Source organism: Passer montanus, unplaced genomic scaffold (genome assembly GCF_014805655.1).
Source record: "Passer montanus isolate IOZ18808 unplaced genomic scaffold, ASM1480565v1 scaffold22, whole genome shotgun sequence".
NCBI classification, from domain to species: Eukaryota; Metazoa; Chordata; class Aves; order Passeriformes; family Passeridae; genus Passer; species Passer montanus.
Window position 1 is genome coordinate 4,869,114 of NW_024366815.1, and position 21,221 is coordinate 4,890,334.

Sequence of the window (21,221 nt, forward strand, 5' to 3'; positions counted from 1 at the left end):
TTTTTTCCTCCCCCCCCCCCCTCAAATTTCTGCTAAGTGTGTTTGCACTGTAGGAAAAAAACAGGGAAAACAAGCCCTAAATATTACATTTTGTGAGACCCTTACTACTGAACAATCCGTAATAAACAGTGTGACTGAGGCAGCAAGCATGATAAATCCCAGCAGCTATTTTGGTAAGACATGAGCTTAGCAAACAGCAGGAAGCTTGTGGAGAGGGGTGATCCTGGCTTATCAGAGGATGAAATTTTGATGAACAGCTCATTTCAGCTCTACTTAGTAACAACACACAGACAAGCAGTGTTTCAATAGGCAAGGCAGGGAACTGTGCTGACTCCTGAAATTCATTTGGAATGTGAAAAGGTACTTACAGAGCCGTAGACTTTTCCTTTTTTGTTCATGGCTAAATAGTAGTTGCTCTTAATAGACTTAACCGCCACAACTCCAATTTCTACAGATGTTATCTCCAATATGCCTAAAAAATATAAATTGAGCTATTTAATCACTTTGTTACAGGATTTTCTCACTATAGAAAAGACAATAAACCTGAAAAATACAAAACTTGTAATATTTAGGACCAACTGACCAAAAAATTCAGCAGAAGTACTCTTTAAACCACTTCAAGAATATGCACAAATAGTTTTTTCAATTAGCATTCAATTAAATTCTAACCCCACATTTTACACCCCAGAGAGACTGAAACAACTTCATTCTTCCTAGCATCGATTTTACTACAATTTATCAGAAGAGACATTGAAACCACAATATCAAATTAAATATATAGCATATGTCAGTAGAATATAGATTTTCCCCAATCTTTAAAACCCGTGGTAAACAATTTATTCATTTAGATAAACTAAATCTCTTGGTTGCACTGAGCTGATAAATTCACTTTTGGCAAGTGTGTTGACAATGTGGGAAGTAGTAAGACCAACACTAATGGCCACGCTGTCTTTGTCTTCCAGATATCAGAAACATTAGGTCTGTTTGTAATAAATATTATCCTCTCCTGCTTTAAAATGGTCTCTTTCTGGGTCACTGGATGGTTCAAGGGACTTGTAGTGGGAGATACACATTTTCATCTCTGTTTTCTGCCCAGGACCATACTGATTTGGGAGTAGGAGACTGCATGCTTGGCTCCAATATTTCTGCTGTTCTCCTGATATTTATGTAGTGAGAGTTAGATCAACATCCTGGCTAACTCAGTGTGGTACACTAAGGGTGTACCAATAGAAAATGACAGGAGGGGCAAAACTTCCTCCTTAATTAGGTTGTGATAGCTTACATATACCAGGGCCCTGCTGTTGATAGAGGCAGACCAGTGAATCCATATTTGCAGGGTTCCAATCTGTATTATTCTTAAAATGTTACTCATTTTCACAGCAAAGAAAAGTCAAAATTGCTTTCTTGATCTTCTGAAACAGCATTGTTATAGAGGACTGAGCTGCTCTCCCACAGGATATCTGCTAAAGTAATTGTGCTTAAAATCAGAGTAAAGTGGACTAACTTGTGGATAGCAAACTAATAGAGAGCAAGAAAGTGATGCAAACACTAATGCAACACCATGAGTGATGCACTTTTTTTTTTTTTGTATTTTCCATGCCAAAAAGTGATGAGAAGAATTCAGTTAATTCTTTCTAAAGAATTGTGTTCTGAACTGTGACTGGGTCTATTTCTAACACCAGTAACAAGACAAATAACCAAACCAAACCAAAACACAAACGTGCAAGAAAAATACTGGCATAACATGTGCCATTATAAATTTTTATGTTGAAAGGAATTAAACAGATTTAGATTTTGTCATACTATCCTTGTAACAATAACATCATATTAGGCTATTTCAATGATCTATTTCACTAAGAGCTGAAGGAGAGCAGTGCCTAAATAAGAAACTTGTACAGAATTAACCCATTTTAAGTGTTTTGCACTTGAATGATGGACATCACTGCTTTTCAGTAAAATGCTTAAATAAAAACAACACAAGTATAATTAATGAAAATATAGTCTGGTTTTTCTGGTAAAGTTTGGTTGCAATTTCGTACTCTATTATATTCCTGATGGAGCAACTGTAAGGAGGTCATGAGGAGAAATGATACAACATTTATTATATCCACAACAACTAGCTTGCTTTTAGCTAGTTAAGCTATTTAGTTGCAGCCAAATATAGAAGAATTGTTCCAAATTATTGTCAGCTTGATAATATCATCACTAGTCATTCTGTATTTATTCTCACGGTGTTCTGTGTACTCGAAAGTTCAAAAAGGTATAATTTTTGTTGACAATATTGCATATTCTATCCTCTACAGTATTTAATTTGAGAGAAGAAGATATTTTAATGGATGCTTTTCTTTCAGATCAATTTATTCTTGATCTGTTAAGCCTTGGGCAATAGGGACTTCATTTAATACTTTGCTACTCTGTAGTCCCCCAAGAGATACCTGCTATTTATAAGCACAGCTACAATCTACATTTTGTCCAGATTGCAAATTATTCACTGTATTTACAGATCTTCCCAAGAGAAGAATCTCTAATATGACAGAACTTTTTTGAAGGCAATAGGAATCTTATATTGGTTTCAGTGATGTAGACAAATTTCAAAGATCAGCAATCACCTACTCATCTGACACGAATCTGCAAGAAAACCTAAGAACCTTTGAGAACTTTGAAATAAATTAATTTGAATAAAAATAAGTAAAATGCATTTGATGTAAGTGTGAAAATATGCATTTGATTATTCTTAAAGTGTTATTAAATTCAGAAGGATATATTAAAAAAGGAAATTGAGATATACAGTATGAAGCTTAAAACTACGTTTTCCCCTTTCTCCATCCCTTTCTTTTTTTAAAATTTGTTGTTCTATTCCCAACAATATTAGCTTTTCATTAAAACTCTTTTTTCTCTTCTGTAAGACTGAAACAAAAAAGGTGTTTCAATATCCTTCCTTGCATGCTTCTTGTATTTGATTTTATACTATTGCTTGGGCTTAGGTATTTCCATGCATTAAGACTTAGGTCAAGAAGATCTCTAAGGTAAATAATTTCCATGATATAATGTGACTTATAATTATTCTTGATAATAAGCAGTACAAAAAAAATAATGTTGGTGTAAAAGTCTTAGGAATTATTTAATCTGGTTTAATGATTCTTAGGAACTTGGAAATGAAAATGAATTAATTAAAAAAAAACCAAAATGCTCTCACCTCTATTATTGCTTTAAACCAGATAGCACACTATTATTTTACAGCAATAACTCTGTAAAACCCAACAATTACAGCTAATCCCCATCGACCACATCCAGTGTCAAAGCATAGCTTTCAATATGCAAACCATTTCCAACTCATTTTAATTAGAAAGATTTCAAATATCAACATGAGTTGTGGCCTGTAGCTATGCACGTGCTCTCTTTACAGGTCCCGAAGGTTTTAAACATATTCCCAATAGAACCCAAATGTATTTACCTTAAATAAACTGTATTTTTATAGTTTATAAAAGTGATCATTATACTTATTACAAGGCAACAGAAACCTGTTTGTCTTCTTGCTTTGTAGAGAGGGTCTGTAAAAACTACAAGTGAAAATTGCACTTTCTTGGTTTATATGTTAATTAAAAATATCCTATGTTTTATAAAAATGCTGATAATATGAAGAAAAAACCGTCAAAATATCCTAGGAACTGAATGAAATTAATCAAGCAATTCTTAGGAAAGGCAGTTGACAGAATATCAGACCTGTTGTCAAGGCAGAAGTGCAGTGAATGTAGATGTGGTCTGACCCCAGAAATGCTTGATTCTGGGACCAAATTCAACTTTGCAGTGTGAGACAGTGGTAATTTTCCTGTAGTTGTATCATTTGTGTAAGAAGTTCTTATAAACACATTTAGCACATTTCCAGCACTAGTTGCAGTCCTATCTATACAGAAGAATGGAACCACCCTTCATCTTCCTACACCTTTCAAAAATTATCCCGGATATGCAGCAATCCACAAACAATCCCTCCCCTCTTTGAGTTTTCTTCTGTCTGCAAAAATATTGTAGGTGAAGAGTGAGTTCAGCTGGATAGAATGTGATGATGACTGAGAGCTTGTGAAATCTTTTGGTTTCCCATTTGGGAAAGCTGTTGGGCCCATGAAGGAAGCTGAGGCTCTTGGTAGGTAGCTGGAGAAGACAGGGCTTGGTGTGACTGCAGGTGAGACTAAACTGACTTTTCAGAACTTTGGCTTTTGTGCCCAACAGGGAGTTTCTCTGAAGAAACTTTGTCGCCCACTGGCTTAAGTCAAAACACGTTGGTGTTCAAGCATAATGCTGAAGATGTGGTAGTTCAAAAAGCTGTTCTTAGTAGGTGGCTTGAAAAAAGTGGTTTGAAGCAAACAGATTTGTTGGATGTAGTCATGGAAGAGTGAAGTGCTAAGGTATATGAAGCCACTGCCTGAGTTTCCACTCTGTTTCACCAATTACATCTGTGCAAAGCAAGTTGAAAATATCCCCAAATGACAAATTATACTGATATTCCTATATTTACCTGCATTTTGTGATAACAGAAAAAAGAATATGATGGATTAATAGATTAAAAAAAAAATTGAAAACTGAAGACGGCAAGCAAGTCTTGCCTTTGAAAGCTTTATCAATTAACGAACGTAGTTCCACTGAAAGGCAATCTTATAGACTTTGTGCTTGACTTTGAAAGATAGCTTAAGATACAAATCACACAACCCACAGTGCCACAGTTATGGGCAGAAACTTCAAATAATAACCAACCTGAATGATAACCTAAGCTTTGACTTAAAAATCTGACTTAAAAATTAAAGTTTATCTGAAGTTAAATCAGTTCTTTTTTTATTAACACTTGATTCTGGATTTTATTAACATTTGATTTTTTTTGAGACTACCATCGTTCCTAAATCAGAAGTTAATATACTGAAGGACAACAAAGCAATCTACTAATGTGTCATATTTAGATCAACCACAGCCAAAATATTAATGGTCCATTAACTTTTCTGTCCAATGCCCACATCTAATAGGTTTGCATAAGCCTGAGATACGTATCTAAACTTATGGAAGATTATGGTAACAAAACCTCTGAGCCTTCCTATATCACCATAGTATCAGCATAAGACATGACATCTCCACAGTGCATGAAAATCACATTAAAGGCTAATTATTAGAGCCTGTACTCAGATCCACACAGTCTGTACCAACTTCCTTTTCATCTTTTCCTGCTTTTATGGCTTTAGTTTGAGAGCAGAGCATGAATGACTGAATCAATGGTTCTCTGTAGACCAAGCAAATGGAAGGGTGGCACCTGGGATGAGATAACCTCTTAGGGGTAAATAATGACAGCTGTTGGCTAGCACAGAAGGAGTTTAGGTTTAGCTACAAAACTGGCAGGAATCAATTTTGCTAGTATACATCCTGACATGTAACAGAAACAATTAATTCAGGATCACAGTTAGCCTACATTTTTTCCTCTGGTCAGTGAAGACAGGAAACTTCAAAGGACAGTCCTAAACACCACCACTCCCTCTATTAAGTTTCCAAAGCTAGATGGGTTAAAGGAAGCAAAGGAAATGCTGAAAGTGACTTTGAGGGCACATCTATCTTGTCAGTTATGACAAGTTCAGATGTTCCCTCAAGGACACCATGTCTGTCACTTTCATCACTAACACACAAGCATGTAATCAGATTTAGCCGAAGTGCTAGGGAATATAAACATGTTTTCTTCCTTCATGTGGATTTAATTCACACTGTTCAGATGGAATGGCTACACACAGAGCCAACAGTACCTGGTTCTGTTAATCAGAACTCAGATTTCTTGAGCTCTGTGTTTTTTTGAGCTAAGATGGGAAGACATATAAACAGCTGCATGAATGTTGACAGAAAATGTTGATGGCTGAGCATCTCAGCCTTCTTGACTCCAGCACTGCAAGATTTGGTAACTTTTAGATTAGACACAGACAGTGTAGGAATACATTATCTGATCTGGTTTTGGGACAGAGAAGATATAAGTGACGACTCATACTAACCAAGGAAGAGCACTGATTCATATGCCAAGAGAAAAAATGGAAAACAAAACACCACAACAGTATAGTACATATGATTAGATGCAGGGTTGCAGTTATCTGATTAGATCTCTTGACAAAGATGCCTTAAGGAGTTTCAGCCCTCCCTGGCTTCTTTTTCTGCCTCTGTGCTGAAGTTCACCAACCCTTCAAATGTAACTGTTTGTGGAGCAGCACTATAAACAAAATCATTGGAATGATCTGGCTTGGAAAAAAAACCTCTCAATAGAAAACAAATCAGCTTTAAACCCTAAGGACTAAACAATCCAAGTTTTTGCAGTCAGTTTTAGTAGTATATATTTTCTGGATCTTCTAGTGCTCTCTTTTTGGTCTCTTTCCAGATGACTAATTTTTTTGATCTGAGGTGCCCAAAACTGGACCAATGTTCTAACTAAGGCCTGATGGGTACTGACTTGAGCCGAATGACTACTTCATGTGTTTATAAGGAAACTTGGATCCTAATCCAAATCCTAATCGAAACTTGGCAGTCCATGTATGTTTCCATTTTGTAGACAGGACCAGGCACTCAGGATTTCTGCCAAATCTTAAATTTCCATGTCTCCACAGAAACAGGCAGGAGAATGGAAAGCTTGTAAGTGAGTAGTACAGAGCAGTACATTTTCTGAGGGCTGTATGGATCTGCCTGTTTCAGCCTGGGTGAAATCCCAGGTTATCTTTGACATTCATGTTTACTTCATTCACCGCCTGCATTTTATCACTTTTATAAGATTCAAATTGAATAACTTTAACTTGAAGAATTAATTTATTTAACTGGATAGAGGTAAGTCTATTCCATTTAATGTCCATCCCAACAGACTAGTGAGGGATAACAGACAGCTGCGCTGGAGAAGAAGCAGTCCAAATGCATAGTGACTGACAGAAGCATCTGAACATCACCTGCAACCTGTCACTTTCCTTCTGGGCAAGGGAGGATCTTCCAGCTGGGTGGAATGTATCGGCAAGAGAACTAATGTGTGGAAATCAGCTATCAGATACAATACCTGTATTTACAAATGGGGCGCAAAAGTAGATTAAATGGAGCCAAACACTGACAAATATGAGCAGATGGAAGTGAGCCAGGGTGTTAAAGCAGTCAGAGTATGTACAAACATATGAAAAAACTCTTATGAGGCATTGTATAGGCATTGTGGGACAGGAAACCCAGTGTGCTACAGATGTCCTCTGCAATTTTTCTACCAACAATCTTTATCCAAATGACAAGTTTGTTGTCTGCTGTTAAGACTGTCTACACGCATTGTGGCTGTTGCTCTAGCTAAGGCTGCTAGAACAACAGCTAAATGGGACAATAGTTCTCTTTCATCAGTTTTGTTTCATTTTGGACCTCATTTGTCCTTATGGTGGATCTTGACTCCCCTTTGCACAAGAAAACAGGACTGGAAAAATAAGGTCTGTTATTTCCCCATCTCAAACACTTATCATATTGTGAAAGGTAGGAGACAGAAGCATAACTTCCTGCATAGCTATCACAAAGCTTGGCAGTGTGCACTGCACTGTCTGTGGCAGGTAGGGTCTTCTCCAGAATCTCTATGGGTATAATAACTTAGTAATGGGGGAAAATAGAAACAAATCACACAATTCTACAGGCTGCTCTTTAAAATACCATGACTAAGAACAATTTCTAGCAGTATTCTGCTACTGCTATGTTTCTCTGGGAAAAACCCACTGTTTTAGTGTTTTTCCCGCAAATCAGAAAGTTGCCAAACACACTAATCCACAACATCAATTAGTTGTTGGTTCTAATGGTTTATGTCTGTCTTTGCCTCACACGGGAAAAAGGAATCCATGGTATTTTAAAATATGGGATCCACATGTTCATAATGAAAGATTACCCCTGGACAGCTATAATGATCATTATTTTTCACATAATTATATTTGGTGGTAGTTACTCATCAACACTTTCAGCAGTTTTCTTCTGCAATGCCACAAATATTCCTAATGTTACTTGATCATAACAATCACTTTTGCAAGAAAACTTTATGAGGACTATGGGAACAGAATGAATATCTGGGAAGTGTAGACTAGGGCAGTGGTATGGTATGGGTAATCAGTATTTAGAAAATCAATGCAAACAGTATTTTACTGTATCTAAAAATTCCTTAAAATTCACATCTGTTTTTTGTCCCTCCTGGCATTTTTTTTTCTCCAGAATTTTTTTTCTTAGCTAGTCTGGATATGATCAAATAAAAGGCAGGCCTCTGACCTTAATACTTATATTTATAGAGTTTGGGACAGTATATGATTTGATGGGTGATTTTGAGTAACTCATAACCTGGTTGGTACTTTGCAAACAAGCTACTGTCTAAACTTTTTCAGACAAAGTATTTATTGAAAGACGTAATTGTTATAAAACTTGTTGTTCAACAGTCTTGGAGTAAAGAAAGAGAAATTTATTGCATGTTGTTACTATATGAGAAGATATTAAAGCTCGCAGTTTAGCAGCTGAAAAAAATCCATTTTGACCTCTGATCACCAGTTTACTGTTATCCATTAATTGCTTTTCTTTCTCTGACATAAATAATTTTATGTACTTAATGCATCCTAAATGACAACTGCTCAAAAAGACACAATTCAATAGCTGTATTATTCTTGTTACAATGCTATGTGACCCACCACTTCTCAATATTTAATGCTAGATTTTTTCTCTGTTTTATCTATTGCGTACATTTCCTTCATCAAAGGTGTGCAGTGAAAGCATGTAACAAAGTCTGTATTCTAGCACATATATGTAAACTATGGCCTGCTACGGTGCAACCTGATATATGTCTTTCACAGTGTTTTCATCTTTAATACTTGACTGTCTCTAACCTGGTTAGACCTGGTATCTTCAGACTGCTAGTACAAACAGTTCTTTTTAAACTTTGATGAGCACTGATAAGTGCTGTCTTCTTAAGCATTCATTCAACACCTCATAAAAAAGCAGGATTACAAAATCGTCAATCTTGCACAGAAACTTAAAAGGCTGATCTGAAGAGCACAATCACTTCACACCCTTCTGCTTTTATTATCTTCAAGTCTTCTTCTATATTGTTTCCATCTTCCCTGTTGACATCTTCAGATAACAGCTAACAAACATGTTTTGCACACAGGATTATGTGGTCTAATTGCATGTGCTTGCAACTCACATCTTGTCCTTTTATAAGGTTCCCTAGCCTGGATTGCTGAATTTTTTTGGGGCTCCTTCTCCTTGGACTATGTAAGTGTGTGCACAAATGCTCACTAAACTATGTTTAGGACACTTAAAAGACAATCCACAAGGTTTGATACATTATTTCCAGTTTTTCTGCTCAACATTCTGTAATTTAGCAGCACAAAGCACACTCAGCCAACCAACCCAAATCAACCACTCAGCTGACAGTGAGTGTGATTTGTGCTGTCATACCAGCAGAAGCTGTGTCAGGAAATGTGTAGAGAGGAGCCAAAGAATGTCCCATCCTCTCTGCATATTTCTGTGTCAGGTTCAGAGATATTTTTGCTTACACCACTGCCTAACACTGCAAAGAGAACCTGTCCCTAGGTCATTTGAAGAAAACTGTCCAACAATCATATTCACGCCTTATGGGGTTGGTCTGGTGTGTCCCTGAGAGGGCTTGGTTCAATATTCCTCAGAATATTACCTCCTAGAGGCTTTCAGACTGTCAGATACATCTGTGGATTTTCTGTTCTGAGTGTCTGACATGCTGTGAAGACTGTGTGGCACCCCACCACTTTGGTCTTTGTGTAGTCTGATGGCAAGGACTGGCATCAAACTGTCAAAAACCAAAGGAACTAAGACTGTCTTGGCCTTGCTTATATGGTCCCTGCAGTGAATTACATTGAAAATTTTATGGAAGTTGATCCCAGTAGAACATAGGTCATGCCAAATAAAGCTAGGTGTGAGCTAACATGTGCAGTGTAAAACAGGAGTGCTGGATCCAACAGCCACCTTGGGAAATAAGTTATTTGACAGTGTAGACCTGCAGACAGCTTTGGAGATGAGCAGGTGAAGAACAGAGCAGCCATATAATGGGATTTTGCATGTGAATGCAGAAACACCTGAGAATGTCAGATCAATGGTGAGCATGCTCCTTGTACAGCCTGTGCACAGACATTAAATGTAAAACTATCTACAACTGCTTGTGCACGACCAACTCAATAATTGTATTCCAGGTTTAGTCCATTTTTCTATTTTTCTACATGTTGTGTAGCTGGTGTATAGAAGACAATAAATAAACAAATTATGGGTTAAATTGGGGAAAAAGTATTTTTTCATGGGAAAGTAATCAACAAAGTCCTAGTATTTTCTGTCCTCAGTGTATTCATTAATGGTTTACAGTAATGCCATGAAAAACCCTGCTGATTATACTAAATTATTCAGAGTACTAAACCTGGAGGAACTGGAATAATTGCAAAAGACTCTCAGAACCCAAGCTGATAAGGCAATAAAATTCCAGAAAAAATTCAGTGTAGGTGAATGTTGTAAAAAGTGATGCCCACAAGAAAAATAGGTAAAATAACATGGGATGTGTTACAGAATGGCTTATGGCCCAGCTTCTAGCTCTAGGTCTTATACTAGGTACTAAAATAATTTGGAATTTACTGGAGAAGAGTAGGGAATGTTTAGGAAATGAAAAATACAGTCACAAAGTTTAAATCCACCCCTGACTGCATTTTAAATGCAAATGCTACCATTGTCTCTTGTTTCATAAAAGAACAGAACTGGAAAGGCTACAGGAAAGAGCAACATTCATGATCAGAAACCACTGGGTTTTGCAGGGTAGAACAGAAATGGCTTCAATAGCAAAAATCTATAAAATTGTATGCAACTTTGAGAAAATGAAAAAGGAGCATGTATTATACACTGATATTAAATTAAATTACTGGCCAGAAAACAACACTTTAATGTTTAAAACAAAATAAGTGATTTTTTCATGCTTGTCAGATTACAGCAGTCATTGTTAGGATGTCAGTTTACTGAACGGAGAATCAATCAGAGCAATTAATTCCAAAAATATGTTCCTAAGACAAGTAAATCAATACCATCATTAGTCTCCGAGTTGCATATTGATTCACGCTAGGGAAGTACAGCAGGCAGTTAGCACTGTCTGCTTGTTCTTCTCCTCTTGGGGCTTCTCCTACTGCTACTGGCAGAGACAGGAAACCAGACTGACCTTTAGTCTGGAGCAGTGGAGTCACCCTTTAATTCTTACATATACATTCCCCCATACAGAGAAATGAAAAAAAACAGAGAAGCAGCCAGTAAAGACCAGTCAAGAGCAAATTCCATTAAATCTAATCTGTTTTTATAACAGCGTAATGGATCACGTCATGAAAAGGGCTGTGTAGTTAAGCTTTTGACACAACCACATTACATTATCATAAATACCCTAGTTTAATATAAATTTATTTTAAGCAGGATGAAATATAGGCTAGAAAACTGTATTTAGGCAATTGTTGCCAATGATTCACGGCAAAAATGGAATGAAGTGTTGAGGAGACACAAATGCAGGAAGAAGAAGAAGATAACTATTTTGCAGAAAAAGTTTGTGAGTGGCTGCTGGTGTACAATGTGGCCTTGAGGGAAGAGCATGAAAAGTGAACAGCTTCCTGACACATCAAAACATGTTGGAAATGCAAAAGAAAATCTTTCCATATAATCCAGCATTTGAAAGGATTCTGAGTTCTTTGCTCATTTCAAGGTAGCCTATGGAGGGCAACCAGCACAGTGATAGGCATAGAAAAACAAGACTTGTAATTAATTGAAAGTTAAATAAAGTTTTTCTTAGGAAGAGGAAAGTTGGGAGGAAAAAGTGTAACAGTAACTTTCAAGTACTTCAAAATTTCTGGGAAGAAGAGGAATATTCCATGAAAGAGACAAAACAAATAATGGGGTCAACTACACAGAAGAGTAAGAGAGGATGTTAAGAATAGTAAGATTTTAATAAGGGTGATAAAAACTCTCTTTATTCATTAAAGATACTTTGGAGTATGTGCAGACTTTAAGAGCAGGTGATAAAAGTGTCCAGCTGAGTTAATGATAGATTGGTTGTGGGACAAGGGGATGTACCACATGATCTCTTGAGAATGCTTCCAAGCCCATAAAACCCTGTTTTCACACACAGGAAGCCAATCAATTATTTCTGAATATGCTGGACTCACTACACTAAAGAGCAGTATTTTTATGGTATTTGCACTTCAATGTACTTACCGTGTGCATGGTTTGCTGCTGATTTTTTGCTACAAAGGAACCAGTCGTAACTACTGTATGATATGTCTGGCTAGTTCACTGGAATTCCAGAAGTGTAAAGAAACTCTAAAAGACCTAGGCAGCAGAAGGTGGTTCAGATATAGTGGTAGTCCTGGGCAATAGTAGAAGTGTGATCATTCACATGCTCTCAAAAAATTCAAGACCATAATTTTTTCACATTGCATTGTCTTTATAGATTACATATACTTTGGATGCTTGCCTCTAAATTGTGAGATTTACGTCCCTCATCCCCATGTTCTTAATTTGCTTATTTTGTGCTTATGATCTGATCAAATTCAACATTAACCATATTTACTTTTTTGCTTTATTAGACAAACAAAGCAAACAATAGACTCAAACACTGCAAACAGTGTTATTTATACAAGAGGCATTGATTTTTTGTAAATAAGCAAAAATTGATGACTGTACTAGTCCTGTTAGACTGAAATGTGAAGAGAATTCTACTTAAAAACAAAATAAAAAATGTGTTTGAATACCAGTAAATCCTAGAGAACCTGTGATTCAGTACATGAAAAAGGACTTCAGCAGCAGTTCCCACAAGAATTACTAATTTGTGTGTTCCCTTTCGCAAATCAGGCTCACAGACAGCAAGTATCCTACAAGGCAAAGCATGAAGATACCACCTATGAAAATTTGATTCTTAATGGCCATTTTTTTCTGCCCACCTCTATAGAATTACTTCTTTTTTTCTATTCTTCACTTTCCAGTGCCTCTTTTATCCTCAAGCCCACACTGTAATCTCCTCCCCTTTCCTTGTAGACACTAACAAAAGAACTTGATAGAAAAAGAGTAAGTTGTGCCACTAAGGATCACAGTGGCTTCCTTTAATCTCTCAGTCTATTTACTTATTTTACATATTTTGCTGTTTGAAAAATTTTGTGCCAAGATCGTGCTTGGGAGCTCCTTGCTGGTTGTAAACTTGCACAATAAACAACAAATACAATACTGCAGAATCTATTGTCATGGATCTGCTAAATCATAATTCACTTCCATGCAACTACAGAGCAGTTGAACTGCCTGACCCATTCAGTCCCACCACTTAAATTCTCAGCTGCCTATGAAAACACAAAAGCCTTCAGAGAGAGCAGAAGATAAAAATCTGGAGGGAAAGATAGAAGAAATTTTTGTATCAGGGTAAAAAAATATTTTCTTATAACAATATAGTAACATAATTTGTGATAATTTGAAATTACTTGTGGTGATTTTTAATTTCCGAGTCTCATACATTTCACTTACATAGTGCGCAACAGCAAAGGCTCTGTAAAATTTTTAACAGGACAGAGATGATGAAATCCTTGTTGGCAAACCACCTTTCCAGCTCTCTGGTATCAAAATTGAACAGTTCTGGTGCAAAGGGATCTAGCATGTTGCCTTACTTCAAAGCTTCCAGTGCCATTGCTAAATTATCAGCTGACAAGATCCAGTGCCCACTGACCTCAGAAATCCCTTCTAATTGATCTGATGACTTTATATACCAATCTCTGATGTCAAAAGCAACCATTCCACTGCTAATGGGGCACATAAAAGGGAGAAGTGTGGCCACATTCCCAAAGAAAGGCAAGCTACACCCAATCAAGAAGGACATGTCAGACAAAGAGGTAAGTGACCAGGCAGCCACTATTCTCACTTATTTCACCATTGTTTGCTCGAAAACATTTTAAGTCCAATGCTCAGAAATGGAAAGATTAAGATTTTAATTAGAAGTATGCTCTGTTTTAGAGAAACTTCAGAGAAGCCTTCTCTCTTCTTCAAGGTGTAACACATATAACCAGCAATCAGTACTATCACAAATTATACAGCAATATAATTTGCAGTTGAAACTTCAGCAATTCCTGTGCTACTTCCTGTGATTTCTGTGCTACTTCTAACGAAACATACACAGCTTGGAAACACATTCTTGCAAATCTGTAGCCTGTGGTGGATTAAAATCTACCATTTTTCTTAGTGCAGAACTAAAAATTTGTAACTTCTCATATTTCTTGCCTAGTTTCTCATTGGAGCTATATCCTCATTTACATGAAGACTCTGAGTTGTTCATTAACAAAAGTGAATGAAAATTTCCAACATAAGTGAAAGTTATTAGGAGAGCCAACTAAAACTTCACTTCTTCAAGAAACCCGGCTTATGTCTCAGTAACAAGGGGCTAAGGCAAATCACTGATGGATTTGTTATGGGACCACTCTAAAATGTCTTCCCACTCTACACTCATAAAAAGATTTTTATCATGTACATTAAAAACAGGCCATTACCTCTGTAAGTGTTAACAGACATGCCCCTGAATGCCATTCCACTTATTTTTTACATATTAGCATACATATTACCACACCTGGAAAGCGTGTGACCCTCATTGCAGGATCATTAGCAATCAGAGCCTGTAAGATCAGTTTGGGAAGCCAGCAAACAGTTGATTCAGAGGGTTGATTGATTTGCTGCAGTGACCTTGCAGAATAACAGCAAAACTTGAAAGAGGACTCTGCTATCTGAGATCTATGTTAGTGTTTTATCTGGTGACACTACAATACTTAAAAACCAGAATTTTCCTAATTATCATAAATGATCTGAATGTCAGTGTCTGAGTCCCAGCATAACAATTTCAGTGTTCTTGGACATACCAGAGGTTTCCAGATGTCTTTTCAATTTAGACAATACTACAGGTTGTAAAAGCCTTTGAAGGTCTGTTGGTCAAAACCTCAGGGGCCAAATCCAAAATTTTCATTTGGTGTTTCTTGTTTTTTATTATCTTTGTTACATCTGATGTGGCTGTCTTGAAAAAGAGTTGACTCCTGTGACTGAGGATCACTGGAATCCATCTCTACCAACTACACCTTTCCAAACTGGATCTGTCATATGCAAACTGAAACCTCAGTGGATGGCACTGTGTTGAAACTGGCATCAGATTTAGAATCTGGTCCTGATTCCACTGTAAATGAATTAGAAGCATTAAGCTCAGAGAAGATCACTGACTTTTGACAAGAAGGTGGCTAATGGGGCACTGTAAAACATATGCAGAAGATAGTGACAGCTGATTCTGATTTCTCTTCCAACATGTGGATTATGTTACACTCACCCAAGCGCTAAGCTTTCATCTCAAGCAGTTGTGAAGGTGAAGGTTTCTAGGGGTCTCATTCTCTAATTATGCCTGACTTAGAATTCACTTAACTTAGACTAACACAGATAGGAAGTCAAGTTCTGTTAGCTGCTCCACCTTTCACCTTACCACACATCTGGGAAATATTCAGATCAAGATCATAACCTTGCATTTTAGCATTAGCTACCTAAAAAAACATTAAGATATCACCAACAATTTGCCTTTGACTGGGAAAATTAGAAGCATATTTGAGATGTAAACACTGTTGTGGCACTAATATTGCTGGTAATGATTAAAGGCTGCTACTTTAACTATAATGGAATAAACCAAAACTGACAGTCTTAGTCAATGCCCATTTTCAATTTAAACAAGATAAGAAAATCCCAGTGGTATATCATATTCAGAGCAAGGAGGAAAGCTGGGAATATTTACAGATGAGTATTTTCAATGAGTCTACAAATGGAAAGAAGTATGTGTGAAACACTGTAACAAATTTGTGGTTACAAAGCAGAAGTGAGGACAGTACCCAGCTCTTCCTGCTGTAAGAGTCCTCTCTACCACTTGAACTTATAATTGTAAACAGGACCTATGCACATCCTTAGAATTATTGCAGTAGAGGGCAACATTCATTACCCAATTTGTTTTGTATTAATTAGTCGATTTATTAGAATATGCTGACCATAACGATCACTATATTTCAAGAAAAGATATCAGCAATCAGAAGATAACAATATAGGAGTACCAGGGGAAGCATACCTGGGGCATCCTTCCACATGTAGGAATGGGGAGTCTCAAACTCCCTTTCCTCTACAGTTTCCAGTTCAACAGAACTGGAACCTAGGGTGGGGTCTGTGTTAGGCAGGATTTGCTCTAAACAATCATAGTGGTTAACTCTGCCTACTTCTATGATTATTTCTGTGCTGAGGTTTCTGCTAATTAAAAAAAAAAAAAGAAAAAAAAAGATGACTGCCTAATGTAAAATACTTAGAGGCTCAACAGAGATCAAATTGTAGAAACTGAAGTCAGGGTACTCATTAAGAAAGAAACCAGTTAATTGAAAAATTTGGATTGGGATCTGGTACCACCTAACAAACAAAACGTTTTTCTAAAAATTGATGTCTAATCCAAGATTAATGCTTATCTGGTTATATGATTAGCCATAATCATATGCACAGATGCTAAATGTGGAACTTACTATTGTCTTTTTAGTGTTAAATGCAATGGGTTGCAATATATGAACTACCAGACTAGATGCTATTTATCTTTCCATACAATAAAGAACCCTAAGATTTGATTTATACTAATAATTTTTTACCTACTTATTGCTTTTTAAATTTTTTTCCAACTTCGCATGTTAAAACTATAATTCTTGTAAAAAATTAGAATTTTATACTGAAAGAAGTGGTTTTTACTCTTATCAAATTTTCACATTAATAAGCAGGAAAACAGTGATCATGTGAAATCATGAAACTGTACGTGCTGCTAAAGATTGTGAAATGAGATACAGCAGACATTAACAAAAGCATCTGTCTTCCATGTTTAGTTTCTTGAGCCTTTGATGTGTTTCAAATATCAGTAGAGCCTTTTCCTCAGCTTCCCCATTGCAGTGTAAGTTCAAAGAAAACATATAACAAAAAAACTGAATTGTAACAAATGCTTTCTAGCAGCTTTGAACTGCCAGATACAGTTTAGCAATATAAGAAATGCCATAATATATGAGATAAGTTTATTAAACAGTTGTTTTATTAATTGGTGTTAATTTATTTCCACATTGTGATAGAAAGAAAATATAGATGCTTGGGAACACCAGGAATATACAGGCTGTACACTGGCCATAGGATTAATTGTGAAAAATCCAGTTCTAGCAAGCAAATATAATAAAAACTTCAGGCAGAAGAAAGTAGAAAACCCTAAGTATGCAAAATTTATTTCAACATAAAAATATCTATTTTATCTGTAACCAAATTTGGATATCATTGCCTCTCATGAAAGTGGTGCACAAGGCACAAATATGAGGGAACTACAAAATATATAACACTCTAGAAAGGGTAGAAATATATACAAAAACTTGAGACAGGAGTTCACCTAAGAGAGAATTTAAAATACCACAGTGTAAACTGAATGCAGATCTTCTGAAAATCTTGGAATTAATCAGTGGTTGTGACTAGAGAAACTTGGGTAACATTACTTACCAGAACAATTAGAACTACAAAGATTTTGCAACAGTTGAGGCATTAAATAGGAGAATATTCTAAAAGATACTTTTTCTGCTTGTTAAGACATCTCAGTATCTGAGAGAGCAAACCTACTTGTGTGACAAACTCCCATACAGGCTAGGAGCTTGCAGTACTTAATTTAAATAGTTAAATTTGAATGTAATGTCTTTAGGGGCATGACACTACACCTGATAAATACCCCTTCCCCCAATGAAGCAAATAGTGTGATTAATATTACATGTTTTATAAATATGTCCATGCTTTTTTACCTATGCTAAATGTATTTATTACATAATTTTATATCTATTTGGTATATATGCAGGACATTTCTATCAGAGCAATAGTTTCCTATTTAGTACTAGTACTGTTTAGCATTTAGGAATTAGCACATGGGATATTGGAACTAGGGTGATGTTTAAGGACCCTTCCAACCCTGACCATTCAATTATTTCTAAGTGCTCACCATGCCACTGTGTTAGATCTGCAGAGGGATTCAGCCCAGTGGCTTGATTGCTATTAATTCTCAGGTTAGCTTGTTTAAAGATAATTTTAAAAGCTTTGTAATACTGTAGTGAACAAATTTTCTCTTCTCTAGGCCAAGGCTCACCCTTTCTGTCTCAGTAATTCTGATTCTCTGTGCTTTTGGGCCATTGGTCCAGTTGAGCAATGATGCTTCTACTTCTGTTCCTACGTTGTTTGTCTTAAATGGTAGCATTTCAGACTGGCATCTGTCTGCAAAGACTAAGTTGCCACAAAAAGTTTTACATTACTCTTTACTTAAAAGACACCAGAAAAAAAACCTGAACTGACAGACATGATATCTTCAGCTATGCATCTGCAAGTGCATAGCTGTGACAATTCACTTGTCACAGAATTAGACTGCATGCAGGAAAAGGAGTTCTTTTAATGTATGTGTTTTTGCACATGTACTAAACATACTAAACATCATACATAGATGTACTTTATTACGTTGCTGATGTTAAAATATATATCAACAATATGAATGCTAGCTACTGACGTACTGTTTATGAAGACATATATATACACACATATATTTAGACACACATATTGAGAGTTTCACATTTAATTTAAATATACTCCTGAGCTCTGAAGTTTATTTTACCTGGATGCAAAATCCCTGGTATATTTCCCATTAGAGGCCAAACTGCTACATAGCTGTCAAATTATTTATACTCTCAAATTGGATTGAACCTGTATAAAATGAACTAGCCAGTGATATTAATATTTTTGATACAAAAAATGATGTAGAAAATAAACAGTTAAGGGATTCTACATTCAGGCAAAATGATGGTGACATACTGCAAATATTACATGTAATCCTAGGGCACAGGGTGAATTTGTTTCCCTTAAAATTTGATCTATTTCAGCACAGGCATGAGACATCATTTATCTTCCCTTCTCATATTTCTACCCACAAGACAGATGTCAATGTTGTCTAATGAATAGATCTTGTCTAAGCTATTTCCCATCTGGAAGCAGGCCAAACAAAAGTAATAACAGCTAGAATGAGAGAATGATATATTTCAGAAAGTATTCCAAGCTTTTCACTAATTATGATCATATTTTCAGCTTAGTTGTGTTTAGCTTTTACCAAGCATCAGTGAAGACCATGGCTTTGTTTTTGTGACATCAGATAATACATGTGATTACACAGACATATCCCTAAGATAATAATATCCATTACTGATAATGTTTATGAATATTAAGCTCATTAATGTAGGTGTTTGCATCTTTTCCCATACCACAGAAATTGTCTGCCAGATGTCCCAATGTATGATTTTTCTGTATGTCATAAATAATCAGGAACCTCATTAAGTGACATCAAAGCAAATAGATGATGAAAACTGAGTGATGGACTGTATTCCAGTGTGCACTACAGCACAGGGCCAAAGAGTATTCACACAGGATGCTCACAGACTAACTGCAATTACATCAACAAAGCACCATCAAAAAATATGTCTGGACAAGGCACTCTTAGTTAATAAAGAGGTGACAAAAAACCTTTGGCTTTGCTATAAGGGAATTGTTACATAATTATGAAGTGGAGTATCTGACAATAGGTGCACAAAATGGCTGGATTTATTGATTTTCTTCCTGTGAGCTGTCAACACAGCTGACAAATACAGTGATGACAGCAGTTTTAGTAGAGATGTGTCAGCTATAGTCAAATCTCTTTGTTCTCTGACTTCTCCACATAAAATATTTTCACTTGCCTGGAAGTCTTGTTAACCCTGGAAAACCACTTGAAAAAAGCCTGAGGCCCCTGAAAACATCATGAATAATTAAAAGTTTAGTGAACATTGCAGAATTATTACATAACATAGTACACAAAACCACAGTTCATCGTACAATTTCCAAGGCAACATTATTTTGCCTTGTTTATTGCAGGAATATTTTATTTGTGTCACTAGGGTGGGCATATAAGATAAAGGCACAGTGAATTTCAAGATTGGCCTAAATCTAAAAACATTAATTGATAAGTCTGCTCCACTAAAATCACATTGGTATTCATTTCAACCCTGCATCCCTCTATACCTTTAGAATATTTTGCCTCCCGGTTGTCTAGTGATTGAGCATTTGTCTCATAGGTCCATCAAGAGATACTATGATTGTAGCAGGGTGTGCAAGTCTAAATGCAACACTGGCCTTTTTTGTACTGCTTTTTGGCTGACATACAGTTACATTTCTTCATAGTAGCACAAATGGTGCTGAGTTTTGGGTAAGCAGTGAAAACAGCGCTGATAACACAGAGATGTTTTAGCTACTGCTGACCAGGGCTTACAAAGCAAAGGCCTTTTCTAGCCCTCACACTGCCTTCCAGTGAGGAAACGGGAGCACAGGAAATTTGGAGGTGACACAGCTGGGGCAGCAGACTCCAACTGACGACAGGGATATTCCACTCCATACAGTGCCATGCACAACGATAAAACTGTGTTTGGCCAGGGCTGCCATTGCTCAGGGACTGGCTGGCCATAAGTTACTTGGTTTTACCCTTCTGATTTTCTCCCCAGTCTCACTGAAGGAGGGAGTGATTGACCAGCTGTGTGGAGCTTTGGAATCACCGAAGTTGCTTAAGTAATTCTATGAAGTAATGCACAGAAGTTGCTCAAGTGGTCCTATGATTCTATTACTTAACGTGTTTAGTTGTATGACAACATATTAAGACTGAAACTAAAATTATGATATTAAATAGAGCAGTGCATTTGCTAATAAAGATAGGTGTCAAATACTTAAGTAGTAAAGGATGTGCATGAAACCTTGTGTCAGAGTTTTATATTGATTTATGATTTAGTCAATTTATTTGACTAAATCATAAATTATGATTTATTATGATTTATGATTTAGTCAATTTATTCATTATTATTTAGTCAATTTATTTGTGTCATTAAGTCATCCATTCAAAATTAAGGAGTGATTTGGATTTTGAAAAATACAGGAATTTGTTACAGGAAAGAAATCAATGACTAACAATAAAAAAAAAAAATTGTCAGAAGCTGAGTTCTGCTACTTAAGGAAAAAAAATTGGAACAGTAACCAGAATCAGCTAGTTTAGCAACTAACTGCTTACTTCTATTTTGCTT

General features: G+C 36.3%; 1 protein-coding gene across 3 annotated transcripts in view; it reads right to left on the reverse strand.

Moving 5' to 3' along the window:
* The window catches only part of FGF10 (fibroblast growth factor 10), a 60,513-nt gene that overhangs the window by 6,711 nt on the left and 32,581 nt on the right, over positions 1-21,221 (reverse strand). For all 3 annotated transcript variants that reach the window (XM_039709966.1, XM_039709965.1, XM_039709967.1), the window contains exon 3: positions 369-472. In XM_039709966.1, coding sequence (XP_039565900.1) covers positions 369-472 — 104 coding nt within the window. The remainder of the gene's footprint in view (positions 1-368; positions 473-21,221) is intronic.